Consider the following 16975-nt stretch of genomic DNA (forward strand, 5'->3'; position numbering starts at 1 on the left):
GTGTTTAGGGGTCTCAGTGGCACTTGGAATTTCTTCTGAGAGATAGAGGCGAGAGAATGCTCTTTCAGTGGACTCACTAAATGATTTCAGGCCAGATTCTAGAACAGTGACTTTTCAGGGACGATACAGGTAGGATTTTGTTATAAGGGTCTTACTTGAAATAAATAGACCTTTGTCTGGTCTAGGACTTGTGGATTTTGTTACTTTGATGGATAAAACAAAGGTTTTTGATATATTGGCATTTCCTTAGTACTGGGTTCAAGTTTGAGCTTGTTTAACTTAAGCAAACTTTCAGTGAGTATGCAAACCTGTGACTTTATACGCATGTACCCAGTAATTAACATTTTCATTCATGATGCTTTTTCTGCCCTCATTGCCACATAATGCTTTTGATTAAAAAAAGAAAACAAAACACTCCTGTATGAGTGCTATTTTCAAGGTTGCCTGAGTCATATGCAAGGTTAGATTGTTTGTAATGTTTACTTGTGAAGTCAGTCATTTGATAAATACAAAATTGATATTGGGGATCAGGATCACAGTGCTAGCTTTGTATTCAGTTTAATGTTGCTTTCTTCCGGCACAGTATAAAATCTTGATTCATATAGGCGTGCATTAGTACATTCACTTGCACACTTTTACATGAGTCAACGTGTACAGTGTGAAGTTTTTAAAAAAGTGCAGAGCTATAGTCTTCCTGATTAATGGCACATTTATAAGATGTTCTCATTTATTTAGTGAGGTGACAAGAGAATCTTTAGTTGAATAACTGCAAAAATATGTTAACCTGGTGATGCTGCTTAACCCATTGGTGATTTCTTGTTAAAATGTAGATAGCATTGAGTTAACATAGGATTTTTAAAATTAAGTTTGAATTTTCAGTTTAGGAAATGAAATTTGAAGCAAACTGATATGGGTCACAGAGAGCAGGATATTTTAATGGTTTTCCAGAGGTAATTGGAGAGACTCTTACATCATGGTTGTCTGACAAAGTTACTAGAAATGTTTCTTATCATATAATTGCTTATCTCCTAGAAATTGACCATGTCACATTTTCAGGAACAGGGAGCTGGAGCTTAACTTCTTTCAGTCTTGTTTGTTAAAACTTGGTTTTGATGATGTTTTAAATGTTCATTTGATGATATTCTCTTTTCCCTTTTAATAATTAAGAGTCTTCAAAATGTGGTGGCATTTGAACTGAAAGTATAAAATGAGTAACATTTTGTTTTCTTTTGAGTAAAACACTCTTGTGTATGTAGCAATATCTTACTGTGGTGTAATTCTTTAACATTTACAATGTTTCTGAATCCCCCCCCCTCCCCCCCCCCCCCCCCCCCCCCCCCCCCCCCCCCGGGTCAGATCATCACTTACACTTCAGGCAACTCATAGAATTTAAGTCAAGATTATAAAACTGGAAAGGACAGAGCCACCATTTTAACTTAGATTTTTCTGGCTCTCAAGTCCTACCCCCACTTTTTACTTTAAATTATGGTGTTTCTATGTGTATTATTTTTTTCTTACTTTCCTTTAGTAATCTTCCAATCTGACCAAGTTAGATTTTTCTTATAGGATGCTTTCTATCCTTTATACATTCTTGCCTGAAGTATCTCTAGAGGATAAAGCTCTCGTCATTTCCTCAAGAGACTGAATAACAATCTGATAGATCTTGTAGTCAGGAAGTTTTTCCTGATCTTTAGCTCAGACTTTTGATTTGTCCTGTTACTTGTATGTACTTGCTGTCCTCCCACTTTGTGTTTATATGACTCTAACTGGCTTAGACAGTTAATCAGCAGCTCTTCCCTACCCCCACCCTATTCTTTGCTTAGCCAGTTTGTATTTCTGATGATTTGTTGTCTAACAATTATCCTGCCCCTCTTAATGTTTTATTAACTTTTCCTCAGTCGCTCTCCTAGTGCAAAGTGATTTTGTTCCTTAGATGTACTTCTGTATTTTATCTTTACCCATATTCTAGAGCAGCAATTTCCAACTTCAGTTTAATGTAATTCACAGGGTCTTCAGTTTTTTCCAGGCATAGCCCAAAATTAGGGCTATAGAGATTCTCACTTTTATTTTAGATAGTTTTTACAATGGATATGGGAGATATCACAATCAAATAAAACAAATTTATACAAACAGCATAATTACTAAATCAAGCAATTATGTATGTTATAAAAGGCTTCTTTCCAAAGTGATTCTTTAAAATATGAGTGCCCCTAATGTGACAAGTGTTATCAGTTATGTGACAAATTGGTAGCAAACAAAAATAATAAACATTAGGAGGAATCCTTGCTTGAAAATCAATCAGAAGTGAATATAAAACATTTCTGAACTTGTAAGTAAATGAAGAGATGTGATTGTAGCTCTAAAGTAAAATATCTGTCGCAGTGGGGTGAGATATATCTGGAAGTTATTCCCTTTTTTTTTTTTCCTGCAGTAGTTTTTCAGTCTCACCTTAAATTGTATGTCACTTTTTGCATTTTTTTTTGTTTCCACATATTAGTGAAAAAGAAATAGACCTGCAATGCTTAGCGTTATTCTTCCAGTGAGATGCACTGTTGTTAATATTGAAATAATACTGTCTCTTTTTGTCACTGTATTTATAAGAACTGTTACTAATGATAAGAGACCATAAAAGAAGGAAAAAGTACGCATTGAATTATTACAAAATACATAAGATTGTAGAGCTCTTGAATGTTTTATTAGTAGACCTTTTTCACTGATGGTAACTTAGTTTAAACTTATTTAAATAGATGTCTTTGTTCTTTTGCCTTTTGCTCATGATTTTGTTTCCTCAAACTTTAGAATTTTGGAAACATGCCAAAGTGAGGGCATTTTACTTTTGCAACTTAGAGTATGTAGAGTACCGAGATAGCCAAGTTTGAAAGGTTTTGTAAGGCAGCTTCTACCTCCCAGACAAGCTTATGAAGCTAGTGCTGTAGAATCATTCTTAGCTTTTTGATTCTGTGGAGGTAACACTTGATGGTGCTGAAGGTTAGAGGCTTTGCCTCAATTGCATAAGCGTACGTTATCGACTTTCAGTAAAAGAAGAAATTTACACTAAGTTTGCCTTATTGAATTAGCATGTACCAATGCAGCTGACAGTTTAGATTCATACCAAAACAGGATCTTTTACTAATTCAAATGCTGAATCCTGGTTTTTGAGATCATAGTCACATGATAGGCCTGGGTGGCTTCCCAGTGTTGAAAGACAAGCAAATCTAATGGCCAATGAAAAATTAGATTTCCTGTCTTGGGACTGTGAGTAACAATTCACGAAGAAATTCACAGAGAAATCTAAGAAAACCGGGTTTAGTTCATGCTTACAGTTAATTGCCACTTGTACACTGCTTTTTCTTTAATGTTACAAAGCTTATTGTTGTCATTTAATGATATTGCTCTGAGACTGTACTTTTGGTCAAATATCACATTTAAATACTGATTTTAGGTTTACATACTGACAAGGTCAAAGAGGATTTTGTGGGTCTTCTTTGAATTCAGAAAATGTAGATTATATTGTCGTAAACCGGAGATTTCATCGGCATCTGAAGAAATTATATGTAAAATTGGTCGTGTAATGCAGAAGGTGGCTGTATCTTATCTAGAAGAATCACAAGTCCCCAAAGTACAGATGGTTCCCAACTTACCATAGTTTTTTAAGACTTTAAGAGTGCAGAAGCAATGTGCCTTCAGTAGACACTGTACTTTAGAATTGGAATGTTGGTATTTTTCTGTGCTAGGGCTGTGTGGCACGGTACTCTCTCGATGCTGGGCAGAGGCAGCACGTCCGCTGTTCCCAGTCAGCTGTATGGTCACAAGGCTAAACAACCAGTATACTTACAACCATTCGGCACCCCGAGAATCATTCTGCTTTTCATTTTCAGTATTGTATTCGATAAATTACGTGGGATGCTCAACGCTTTGTTATGAAAAAGGTTTCGTGTTACATGATTGTGCCCAGCTGTAGGCTCATGTACGTGTTCTGCGCACGTCTCAGGTAGGCTAGGCTAGGCTGTCATGTCCCGAAGGTTATGCGTTCAGTGCGTTTTTGACTTACCGATAGTTCCCACTTAACAATGGGTTTATCGGGACGGAACTCCATCGTAAGTTGAGGAAGATTTGTACACTTAAATCCGTGTAAGAAATCTCACGAAGGGGCTTAAATATATCCTTCCATTGATTTTAGATGGGTTATCTGCCTGCGCTCCGGACACAAGCTGGTATGATGTGGTTTGCCCTGTACTGTCTCTGTGGTTTACTCAGAGGAAGTGGTTCTTGTGGGTGAAGGTCTGATCTTTTCAGAGATTGTTGGTGGCACATGCACTGTCAGCTTATTTCCTGTTTTATTGGCTTTTTGGGCAAGGCCTTCTCAGAGCGAGTACTGCTGAAGGGGTATTGAAATATTTTGTAGCAGCAGGATGGATGGTTATAATGTTATGTAACATCTACCTTTCAGGGGATGGGAAGGTTAAATTAATGTCTGTGAGATGCTTTGAGATCTTAAGATGAATAGTGCAGACATGCTTGTAATCATATTTGCAAGTTACTGCTTTGTTCAGATATTGCTCAAATTTAAGGAGAAAACATTCTTATGCAGTCAAGAGTTAACTCTGTGGACCTTGACTTCTGTGGCCATTCAGGTGTTGTTTAATCGCTGTGATAGGGTTAGGAGTTCTTCCTTTTTTTCTTTTCTTCTTCTAACTGTAATTTTACTGTACATGGGTTAACTTATGGAGTGGATACCTTATCTATAGTACTGGTTAAGGCTTGTTCACAAAACTTAATGGTTCAAGCATGCTTCTTCACTAGTTTAACTGGCCTACAGAAATAAGAGAATTTCCTTTGAAATCAATGGCTGTACCACTCGTATACAAAACCCTGTACTGGCTTTGCTTGAACCTTAAAAAAACTGATCGAATTGCAGATGTTATACTTTTATTTATTTATTTATTTTTGGCTTGCATTTACCCTTTGTTGCTTTAAAAAATTAACAATGAATACTTTCTGGGAAGAGGCTTTCTTTAAAGCTACATTGCCAACTAAGTTTTGAGTTCCTCAAAGGTAGAATAGTTCTTATTGATTTTTAAGTGATTACTATTTGCTTTACTGTGTTTTTATTCTTTTTTAATATAAAGAACCATAAGAAGAAAATAGTCCAAATTAGTCAACCAGTCAGATAGTGTTGTTCAGGTTAAAAAAAAAAAAAAAACACACCAGAAAATTCCAGTGATATATAACAGTAATAATAAAGTCTCCCTCTGATCTTACCTCTATCCCTACACACCTACCACTTCTCATACTCTCCTCAGCTAAGCTTTGTCTATCTACCAAAACATCCTTACAAATATAGCAGCCTATCATTTTAATATTCTTTATATTTAGCCGGTAGTAGGTATATCTGTTTCTGCTAGGTTGTACTACCATAACAACAGCTTCCAATTTCAGTGGCTTGCAACACTGGTTTATTTCTTGCTTGCGTTACACCTTGTTAGCTGTGGATTGGCTGTAACATTTTTGGAGCCCTGGCTGAAGGAGTAGTCCCTGTCTGGGATATGTCATTTGCATGGCAGAGGGAGAGAGCAGGAAACATGCAAACATGCAGTGGCTCTTAAAGCTTCTACTCAGCCTGGTGTACGTAAATCATTCACGTGTCATTGGCCAAAGCAAGTCATACAGTCAGGCTCATTGCAGTGTGCCAGGGAGGTGTCCTCCTCCGACAGGTGGCATTGCAAATCACATACTGATGGGTGAGGGTGTATAAATCTCTCAAGGAAGGAGAGAGGAGAGGGAAAAATTAGGAACAGTAACATAGTCTACCACAGGAAGTACTCCATAAATGCTTATTAGATGGGTTGTTTTGAATCTGTAAAAATTTTATTTTTTTAATGGAATATTTCAAAGATACACGGAAGTACAGAGAATAGTATGATGAACCTCCATGTACCCGTCATTAGCTGCAATAATTACCAGTGTATGGACAGCCTTGGTTCATCTGTTTGCTTGCCCTGCTTCTCCATCAGATTATTTTGAAGCAGTTTCTCAACATTTCACCCGTAAATATTTCACTAGCTCTGAAAGATAAAGTCTGAAAGTGTGACTTCCTTCAGTGAAGTTTTACTGTCTAGTAGTTTGAGGTAATGGTACCAGGGACTGACAGGTGTCAAGTAGGAGAGGATGTTCATGGAGTGTATCTGGATTTTGACAGCCAGAAACCTATTTTGATTTCGTTTTGAGTATTTCTGGAGGAGGCTTACCAGCAGAATGTCATCTGTTTTCCCAGCACCTCCTTTTCTCCACTTTAGAGGGAGAGGGAAAGAGAAAGAGAGAGAGTGTGTGTGTATAGCAGAAGCAGGTAATTAACCCCTGGAAAAAATAACATGGCAACAGATTTGATTTGCAGGAGGGTTCATTTCTCACTGAGCCTCTGTTGGCATGGTGCCAGTTGAAAGGAATCCCAGCCCTTAATGGCTCTAAGTGTTCTGGGAGTTCCCAGTCAGTGATGTTACTTACTCTAGAGGAAGAACATCAGAATCATTTCTAAAAATCTTCTATTCACCTTTGCTATTTGCTGGGCAGAGAAAGGCTCGATCAATCTGTAAGGAGATCCCTAAGGTGATCTAAAAGTAAGGAAGAGAGTCTAACTTTAGCTTAGAAATAATTAAAGCCACTTTCCTCTGCTCAGGTTAGTTGTCTGAGGGACTTCAAGCCTCCATTTTGACTCAAGACTTTATAGATATTATTAGCATACAGCGTAATACAATAACTTGTCATTTCTACATTATGCATCTGTGATCATCAGCTTCACAAGGAAATTCTTTGGGGAAAGGGGTATTATGTAATCAACAGTGGGAAGGAATTAAGCAGATATAATCCTTCAGTTTGTAGATTGGCAGGTGACAGTGAGGTGATCAAAGAGGATTTTTACAGACTAGTGAATAAATTATTGTATATAATTTGATTAAAGTGGTTATTTTAGTATAGTACGACTAGCTAATTTTGTTTTCTTAATGGGCTTCTTTCCCTGTGCTTAGAAACACTTAGGATAAAATGGTTTTTCTAGGTATCCAAGTGGTTTGTTTTCTTTAATTAAGTTATGTTGTTAGTCTCATTTCAGAATCCATGTAGTAACTGCAGTAGAAAATGCTTGGCTTGTAAAACCATTAGCTTGTAAATACATTTTTTATTTAAATTTGAGTTTTTCTTGGCATTGAACTGATTCTGACTTGGGTTGCTTGGAACAATATAGTCTATTTAAAATGTAAGTAATATTTTCCCCATGGAGAATAACCCTTGGACTTGCCATTGTTCATGTTATTTTTTTTGTTGTATCACAGTTGAAAAACATCGTTTTCAGAGATAATAATTTGTCAGCACCTTTGTCAGAGTAATATATTTGTACCTCAGTTGCATTTGTTAGTTGCACATTTTGGGGAAAGATTTGTGATTTCTAGTTACTGTATTTACTCAGAAGCTCCGCAAGATCAGAATTCTCAAGACAGCGTTTAGAAGTAAGTTGGGTGTGCTGCCTGGATGTGACCAGTAAAAAAAGAGAAGCTTCTCATCATGCAGTTATTGCTTAATAGGATACAAGGTACAGTCCTGTTTCTAAAAATAGGAATTAAGCGAAATATTATGTGGATAAATATTAGCAATTATATTAATTTGATTCTGCTGGCAGAATTCTTTTTGAGACTATCCTCTTTGTCAGAAATTAAAAGTAGCTGTGAAAGGAAAAGGTGTTTTAGTTCTTAATTTTATGTGTATGTGTATCTCTCTCTCTCTCTCTCTCTCTATATATATATATATAGTCACACATCATATGTATATACAGCTTTTGTAAAAGGGAGCAATAGAAGGGAACTGTTTGAGGATGATGCAGAGAAAAGAGCCTCCTGGGTTTAGGGTGTCAGACTTGTTCTGCTACTTATATCTGGGACCATAGGCAGATTTACCTCTCAGAACAGCAGCTTAGTTTTCTCATCTGTGAAAATGGGGATAACAATACTTACTTGGCAGAGCTGTTGTGAAGGTGAAGTGAGAAAGTATTTAAGTACCTAGCGCGTAAGAGGTCAGTAAGTTACAGTAGCTGTTAGGTTTTCCTAAAATTTGATCTATGCGTGTACAAGGATTTTGAATTCACAGGTATTTTCTGCTGCTCCTGCTGTGACGGTGTTTTCTCCTTGCTGTGATAGTATTCCTTATCCTTTATATTTCAAACTGTAGGTTGTCTTTAGAATTAAGATACATTTGGAAGGGAGGAATAGACAGGGAGAGACAGTTATTTCAATTCAGACTGAAATAGTAACTAACCTGTCTAGTTGCTGAAGCGGTAAGACTTTTAGGATTGGCAATCAACTTTTACATCTGCCTTGGATCCCTCAGAATTTGTTGAGTTCTGTCTTTACAACATTCCTTCATTTATTCATTTATTCAGTAAATAATGAATGGCTGCTCTTCCTGGGTCATTGTGTTGGCAAAGTTATTTTGAGCTCTTGCTACCTGTTGATTTATATTTAACAAGTAAGAAATTTACCTGTGAGAGTGACATCCGTTGAGTCATGCTGTAGATTAAGGTGAGAAGTCGTGTATTTTGGGGAAATAAAATTATTACTGATGAAACTTACCTTATTTTCCAAATTAAATTATTTCCCATCATAAACTGTCCTTTTATGTTTCCTTTTGCTTTTTTCAGTTTAATTATGTTTTGGTGAGTTACTTAAAGTGGAAAGGGCAGTGCTTTAAGGTGAAATTTAAGAAGCTTTAGATGTTCATTGCTTTTGAATAGAAGAAATCACATTTTATTGATTAGGCATTGCTTTAGTCACTCTTGGAGGGAGACCCTCTCATTAGCTACCTCTTTGAAGGTGCTAGCAACCTGTTAGGCTTATACTTTGTACATCCAGTGGTAAATATGTTGATTTGATCAGTGAAAGATTCTGGAAAGTACAGTAGTTTGTTTAGCAAGACAGTGCTTAAATCCTGATGACTTGGTATACTAGTATTTTATACTTCAGAAAGGTGGAAAGGTGAGTGTGGGTAAAAATGAACACTTTAAAGTGGATGCAGTTTAGTCTTACAAAGAAATTTGGGATGTGGTAAAAGATTTTTGTATTTATTGACTACATATTAAGTGCTAGGCACTGTCCCAGGAACTTTTTATGCATTGTCTTTTTTAATCTTCTTAGCTGTGTAAGTTAAATATTGTTGTCTCCATGTTAAAACAGAAAAATGAGGCTTTAAGACATTCACGAACTTGCTTAAGGTCACATAGTTTCTAAGCAAAAGAGTTGGGATTATGATTCCAATGTTCATTTTCCTTTGGCCTTCTGATCTCAGGCCTGCTAGTATAAGTCAGATTGGCTCATCTCGATCAGTCCGTTGATCTTTTGAATCAGTTGGACGAAGCCCAGAAAGTGGATTTTGTCTTCAACAACACCATTAAAGTGTTGTCTTGCATTATAATTTTTTAACTATATTTTAGTCTTTCTATTTTTAATCACCTATTCACTTACTCCCTTTTCCAGATTGCTGACATGAGGGATTTTGTCTCATTTCCTCTAAAGAATGGCTACATTGTGTTTTGGTTTCTTATTCATTGCTTTAAATACACACATCTGTAAACATTGGACTTTTTTGAAGCCTGATATATGTTGCTTATAAATCATTTTCCATTATAACTATTCTAAAGTTCTTTTAAGAAGTTTAAGGCCCATCTAAAACAAGTTTTGTGGGTTTTTTTTGTTTTGTTGGTTTTTGTTTGTTTGTTTGTTTGTTTTGGTATTGTAAGCACACAAAGCAGTAAGAAGGGACTTTAAAAATTGTTACACTGAGTACAAGGAAAAGAAGGCAGCAAATGAATGATTTTAATACTAGGTGCCTTTGTGAAGTATAAGTGATTTGAGTAAATTGGGTTTAAGTTTTTCCTAAACAAGAGTCTTTGGTTAAGTGGCAATGGAGATATTTTCCTTTTAAAGATTTCTTGTATATAATAGTGATCTTTCCTTCTTTATCATTCATTTTATATATTCTACCTCTTAAAAAAATATGTAAACACTTTTACTCTAAAGCTCTAGATTTATCTTCCGAGCCATAAAAGAGTTAATTTTAATCTTTGTTTTTTCCTCGTAAATGATATTTTTTGTTGTTGTTACTGAAATCCTGTGGCACGAATCATTTTAGTCCAGCCACTTTTTATGTCATAACATTGGAAAGGAAATTTGCTTAAGAGATATTTAAGTGTATTTTTAAAATCTAATCCTTTTTAGCTATAAATTGGGTTTTTTTTTCCTTGCGTTTTCTTAGTAACCTTAGAGAGTCTAGAACAGAGGTAGGCAGATAGTTGATTTAAAAAAGAAGCCTACAAACTAAATCTTTTATTGAATATGTACTGCTTCTAGGTAGAGAAAGGCTAGGAAATTACAATTTGAGAATTTTACTAGGTTTAAAACCCACAGAGAGGATGCCTGCAAAAAAGCCGTGCCCTTTGAAGCATTCTTATGGATGTGGAGACTTTTCTAGCCCTTAGGGAGATCTGCAGACATCCGCTATGCTGAGTTCTGGGAAGCTGCTTTTTCCCATGCTTGCAGCCTCCCTGTGGGGTAAAGGTCTGTTAATTTTGCATAAATATTTACCATATCTCATTTTAGCTAGCATTGCTTCCTCACACTGTTAGCAATAAGGAAACCTTTGCTTATCCAGCTTGAAAAGTTTACTGTTCTCTATATGACTAGTCTGGAGTATGTTCTGTTATTTTCTGAGGGTTGCTGAAGGTGAAAATCAGACTGGAAAAAAATAACACGGAGGTAAATAACCAATTCATAGTCTATAAATAATCTGGTTATTATAAAAATATTTGCCCAGGCTTATTTTTTGTAATTAAAAATGGGAAGGTTATTATCTCACAACAGTGTAGTTCACTTCAGTCTTGTCACATGTGACAAATCAAATTATTGTCCCTTTCATATGTTTATTCGTATGATGCTAGTACTAGTTTACATTTATTATACTTGTACAATTGTTTTCTCACTTAGTAACAATAACAGCTTCCATTTATGAAGCATTATTCTAAATGCTTTATAAGCATTGTAATTAATGCATAGAACAATACCACAAGGCAAATGTTATTCCCATTTTACAGATGAGGAAAATCTTAGATTTATAGCCTTCATTGACTAGTCCAGTATTTTCCAGGTAGTACATTTTTGGACCCAAGTTTCAAATCCGGGTCTTTTGACTCTTTAGTTTGTGGTATTTGCTACTGCACGTAATTTTGGGGACTCATCCTTTCTGTAAAGTCAGAATTCACAAATAGAAAGTATAAAATTATTTGACTTTTCAGCCAAAGAAGGTTGTTTAGTTTCTTTTAACATAATTTGAAGCAGCAATCCCTTTTTTTTTTTTTAAGATTTAAAAATTTTGGGGCGCCTGGGTGGCTCAGTCGGTTAAGCGTCCGACTTCAGCTCGGGTCACGATCTCACGGTCCGTGAGTTCGAGCCCCGCGTCGGGCTCTTGGCTGATGGCTCAGAGCCTGGAGCCTGCTTCTGATTCTCTGTCTCCCTCTCTCTCTGCCCTCCCCTGTTCATGCTCTGTCTCAAAAATAAATAAACGTAAAAAAAAATCTTTTTAAAAAGATGAAAAAAATTTTTTTTACATAATCTCTACACCCATCTTGGAGCTTGAACTCTCAACCCCGAGATCAAGAGTTGTATGCTCTATAGACTGAGCCATCCAGACTGCCCCTACAGTAGCAATTTCTAAATTGTGTTCCAGAGAACATCAGGACACTGTAGTAGAAATATCATTGTTTATTTTGCCAGACTGTCTTAAGATCCTTCCATTGTCTCTGGCACACAAGGCAAAAGGTAGAATATAAAATGGAATCAATATGTCATCCCCAAACTTTTATTCTGTTATTTAAAAAGGCCCAATCCATCTTGTTAGTCAAAAGCAGTCCAGCATTTGTAGTTTCATAGGATTTATCCTGGGAGCTTTAGCAATATGAGTACATCTTAGATCTTGTCATTGCTTGGAAGGATTCCACTTTGAAATTTTTGTTTTTCTATCTCTTACCTTCTCTTCCTTCTCCCTCATACCCTTTTGCATGAACGCTTTATTTTTATGGTCGTCACCAGGCTTCTCTTCTCCTGTCTGATGCCATCTAGAACCTCTGCTCTTCCTCAGGCTTTTATTTATTTCTAGTTGAGTCCTTTTGCCATTTCCTGCACTTTTCTAACCACATAGTAGATACCCAGTAGGCTTCCTGGATTACCTTTCATTTTTCTTTAGGGTAACCCAACAAGTTATTTCAAAGATGATACCTTCTATTTTGACCTTTCTAACCCTTTCTTTACCTACCTAGGAGGTAGTAACCCAACCATTAACCTCTCCACCCAAAATATATTTATTGAGTAAAAGTTATATAATAGGCGCTGTAATATTTTATACATAGTATTGTACTTAATTTTCATAATGATCGTGTGAAGTAATGGGTTTTGTTATAAAATGTCCATTTGACACGGGAAGAAATAAGCTCAGAAAGGTTAAGTGGTGTGCCTAGTGAGTGATAAAACTAGGATTTTAGTCTGAATTTGTCTGACTTTACAACCTACGTTCTTAAATACTGTGGTATGCTACCAGATATATTAGCATTGAATCAGGCAGTTTCTGCCTTTGAGGAGTTCTAGACTAATAGAGGGAGACAAACATGTAGGCAGCTAAGTGCACAAGGTACAGTAGGGACTTGAGAAGAATCAGTACTCTCTGGGTAGATCGGAAATAGCTTCACAGAAGAGGTGAATGCTTCTGTTGAATCTTGAAAGATGGGGCATGGTTACCAGACAGGTGAGGAATGGAAGAGCAGATCAGGTAGAAGTAGCAATATGATCAAAGGCACAGAAGTGAATTACTCACGGTTTCTAAGAAAGCATATAGGTGATTAGAGCAGAGGGGTTGATGATGGGCATAGCAGTTTATAAAGTTGCAGTGATGGGAGGCACCAGATTATTTTTATGTTCTGAGGAGATGGGGTTTTATCTTCTGGATTGTGGGAAGCCACTGAAGACCTTTCATGAGAAGGGTAGGGACACCTGGGTGGCTCAGTGGGTTGAGCGTCCGACTTTGACCCAGGTCATGATCTCGCGGTTTGTGAGTTCGACCCCGTGTTGGGCTGTGTGTTGACAGCTCAGAGCCTGGAGCCTGCTTCGGATTCTGTGTCTCCCTCTCTCTCTGCCCCTCCCCCACTCATGTTCTCGTTCTCTCTCTCTCTCTGTTCTCTCTCTCTCTCTCTCTCTCTCTCAAAAATAAACATTAGAAGGGTAATAAGATCAGTGTTATGTCATAGCATGATCATTTGGGTGGCAGTGTGAAGAATGGATTAGTCTCAAGAAGCAGTTTTAGGGGCAGAGAGACCAAGAAGGGACATTTTTCAGTAATCCAGGTGAAAAGACGAAGTTCTAAACTGAAGTTGTACCAACATACAGAAAAGAGAAGAGACAAATAGAGCCATTAAGAAGGTGTTAAGAATACCAGCAGTATGAAAAGGGTAGGTGGCGAAAGGGAAGACCTTTCTGGCTTGGGTGTTTGGATGTTGGTACCACTTGCGAAGATGGGGAATGTAAAAGACAGGAGGCACAGTTTTGTTTCGTTTTATTATGTTTGTTTGGCTGACTGGTTAGATGAAAGATTGAGGAGAGGATAGATACAGTAAGGGGCAGATTTAGTTTAAGGTACTACAGTAGTGGTCTGTTGCTGCGGATAGATTATCCCAAAACAATACATAAACTTGCTACTTACGGTGGCCATGAGACACCTGGCTATTCAAATTTAAACTAGTTAAAGTCAGATAAAATTGAAAATGTGATTCTTCAGGCACACTAACCACATTTAAGTGTTCAGTAGCCATATGCAGTCAGTGGGTACTGTGTCGGACATTAGACATAGACCATTTCAATCAGTGCAAAAAGTTCTGTTGGGCAGTGCTGCTAGACGTTTATTATCTCGTATAATTTGCCGTGATCAAATCAGGGAGCAACTTAGCGGGGTGGTTCCGCTTCGAGGTCTCTAATGAGGGTGTAGTCCAGATGGCTGCTACTGAATAAGCAAAGGCTTCAGTGGAACTGGTGGATCCACCTCCAAGGTGACTCGCTCACATGCCGGGTGAGTGCTTGTCGTTGAGGCCTCAGTTACTCATCAGGCGGACCTCTCTGTGAGGATGTTTGAGGCGGCCCACTTCACCCAGAGCACATGATCTTAGCGAGGTGGGAGCCATAAGAACCTTCAGGAGCTGACCTCAGAAGTCACACTGCTGTCGTTTTTATAATTGTCTGTTGGTAACGCAAATCAATTCTGTTTGGGAGGGAACTGTACAGAGCACGAATTCCAGGAGGCAAGATTCTTTGGAGGATGCTTTAGAGGCTGCTCACCACAGGTACCTGTGAATATCTGGGTGTAAATGGCCACTCAGTGACATGCATGTGAGCTCGATAGAAGTGAGGTCTTGGCTACTGCTGTTGTGTCTGTTATGGTAGTTGAAGTAATTTGAATAGGTGAGTTCAAAAGAAAAAGATTGTGTGGGAAGGCTGACCAAAATAATAGCTTGGGTCACATGTTTGGGGGAGGACAGAATTGCTCTCAAAGGCTATTGAGAAATGGTTACAGAGAATCAAGGGAAGGGTTACAGAGGAGTAGAGGAGTACCAGGAGAGTACAGATATATGTACAAAGGAAACTTCATGAAGGTCTAAAGTGGAAAGTAAATGTAATTAACATTGTTAAGCAATATAAAATAGTGAAGTAAAACATAGGAGAGTCATTTTTTCAAGAATTACTTGCTGAATAACTGCTGAGAACCAGAGAAAGATAACATAGAGAATAAGATAGTTTCTAGTAACTTATACAGGCGTACTTCACAGATAGTGCAGCTTCGGTTCCGGACCACTAATAAAGCAAGTCAAATGAATTTTTTGGTTTTTCAGTGCATATACAGGTTGTGTTTGCACCATGCTGTATATAGTCTGTTAAGTGTGCGATTGTATTATGTCTAAAAAAAGTACATGCCTTAACTAAAAATACTTAATGCTAAAAAATGTTAACCATCATCTGAGCTTTCAGCAAGTCCTAATCACTGATTACAGATCACTGTAACAAATATAATGAAAAAGTGAAATATTGTGAGGATTACCAAAATGTGACACAGAGACGTGAGGTAAACCTGTTGGAAAAATGTCACCGATAGACTTGCTCGATGCAGGTTGTCACAAACCTTCAATTGGTGCAAAACGCAGTGTATGCAAAGTGTAATAAAATGAGACACGACCGTAATACAGTCTGAGGAGACATGGTTAAGGGAAGTTTTCTTGGAGGAAGTAATACCTTCACGAAGAACTTCTTTAACAGGTAAGGGTTCAAGTTGGATGTTTAGGTGTGTATGCGGGGAGGTGTGGTGGTGGTCGTGATATGGATAATACAGTGGATGTATATGAAAGTATATTTTTTTATGTGTGGGATATTGCTAGAACGTGAAATTTGTGGTGAAGGAAAGCGGTGAGAAAGAGAATGAGAAGATAGAGTGTTCTTGAATGCACGGTAAGGAATTGCCCTTATCTTGTAGGCTATTTTTTTCTGTACTGAAATTATTTGGATATTGCCTTCATAATTTGCCCTAGTCTTATAATCACAGAACTGTCAGTTACTTAATTTTTTTAGATGGAATTTTATACATATTTTTTTAAATTTTCTGGCTTTTTTTTTTTTTTTTAGTTTATTTATTCTTGAGAGAGAGAGAGAGAGAGAGAGAGAGAATGCATGTGAGCAGGGGGAGGGGCAGAAAGAGAGGGAGAGAGAAAGTCCCAAGCAGGCTCTGCACAGTCAGTGCACAACCCACAAAACTGTGAGTTTTGTGGGGCTTGAACCCATGAAACTGTGAGATCGTGACCTGAGCTGAGATCAACAGTCAGACAGTTAACTGGTTGAGCCATGCAGGTGCCCTTGGAATTTTATATTTTGTGTTGCTTGTAATTTTAACATGAGTTGTTGTTAATACGTTTTTTAACATTACTTTTTAAGTTGAAAATCCATTTCCAAAAGTAACTTGATTTCCTTATTATAAATAGAAAATCAGTATTCTTGCCACTTACAGAAGGGAACGGTAGAAAAAATTACACAACTGCTATTAAGTTTTTAAAAATTAAAAATGAAGTACAGTAACGCATCCTTTGATTAGCAGAAATGTCTGCCTGAAATAGCAGTTCCTCAGTGAGAAGACTGTTTTTAGTTGGCAATAGGGGATATTTGTTTGGACACTGCTTAGTGTATAACTAAGATGAGACTTGAGGTCATTAAGACAGATGCATTGTTAAAGTTTTGATGTTAACAAATACCAAGAATCTCAACGCTCAAGTATTTTTAGTTGGAAAGGTCAGAAGCTAGTTAATGGTCAACTTTGATCAACAGTTTATACTAATAAATATTAGATCTTTTATTCCAAGAAATCACGTAAAAGAATTTTTAGAGTCTGTTCTTCTGAATGTGTCCAGTTATTTATTAGGTGATGTCCATGAAATGGAAAAAGGAGTTCCTCGTCTACTCTTTGCTGCCATCTGGTTTGGGAAAATTCTTCTGAAAAAATACCAAATCTTCCAAGCATCTTTTATAACATTTGAAATATTTTCAGTGGTTTTTCAGAAGAGTCCTCAAGTGGTCCTTTTAGAGCAGAAAAAAAAAATCCACCTCACATATCTTGTGCTTTTAGTCTTGCAGTTATCTTGTTCACTTTGTTTTGTACATGGAATACTTCAATTCGTTAGGATAAATTTAAGTTGTTCACATGAGCAGATATATTTGTCAAGATGTGCTTATTTGCAGAGCTTGTCTCAGTCACGCGTATGATCTCACAAATTGAAGATTTCTTCCAAAATAGTTGAAATTCTTCCTGCATCCCAAATGGATGTGTGAAGACTTTTCCACTGTTTCTGCCAGACTATATA

At 37.1% G+C, this 16975-nt stretch overlaps 1 protein-coding gene across 7 annotated transcripts in view; it reads left to right on the top strand.

Annotated features, from left to right (window-relative positions):
- ARHGEF12 (Rho guanine nucleotide exchange factor 12) overlaps positions 1-16975 on the top strand; it is a 148117-nt gene that overhangs the window by 3653 nt on the left and 127489 nt on the right. For 4 of the 7 annotated variants that reach the window (XM_042906882.1, XM_042906883.1, XM_042906884.1 and 1 more), the window contains exon 1: positions 7470-7585. The exons of 2 other annotated variants lie outside the window; for them this stretch is intronic. In XM_042906882.1, coding sequence (XP_042762816.1) covers positions 7558-7585 — 28 coding nt within the window. In that variant the 5' untranslated portion in view covers positions 7470-7557. Of the gene's footprint in view, positions 1-7468; positions 7586-16975 lie in introns of those variants that run through there. One more of the 7 variants, XM_042906888.1, reaches the window with a different exon arrangement.

Source organism: Panthera leo, chromosome D1 (assembly GCF_018350215.1).
Source record: "Panthera leo isolate Ple1 chromosome D1, P.leo_Ple1_pat1.1, whole genome shotgun sequence".
Taxonomy (NCBI): domain Eukaryota; kingdom Metazoa; phylum Chordata; class Mammalia; order Carnivora; family Felidae; genus Panthera; species Panthera leo.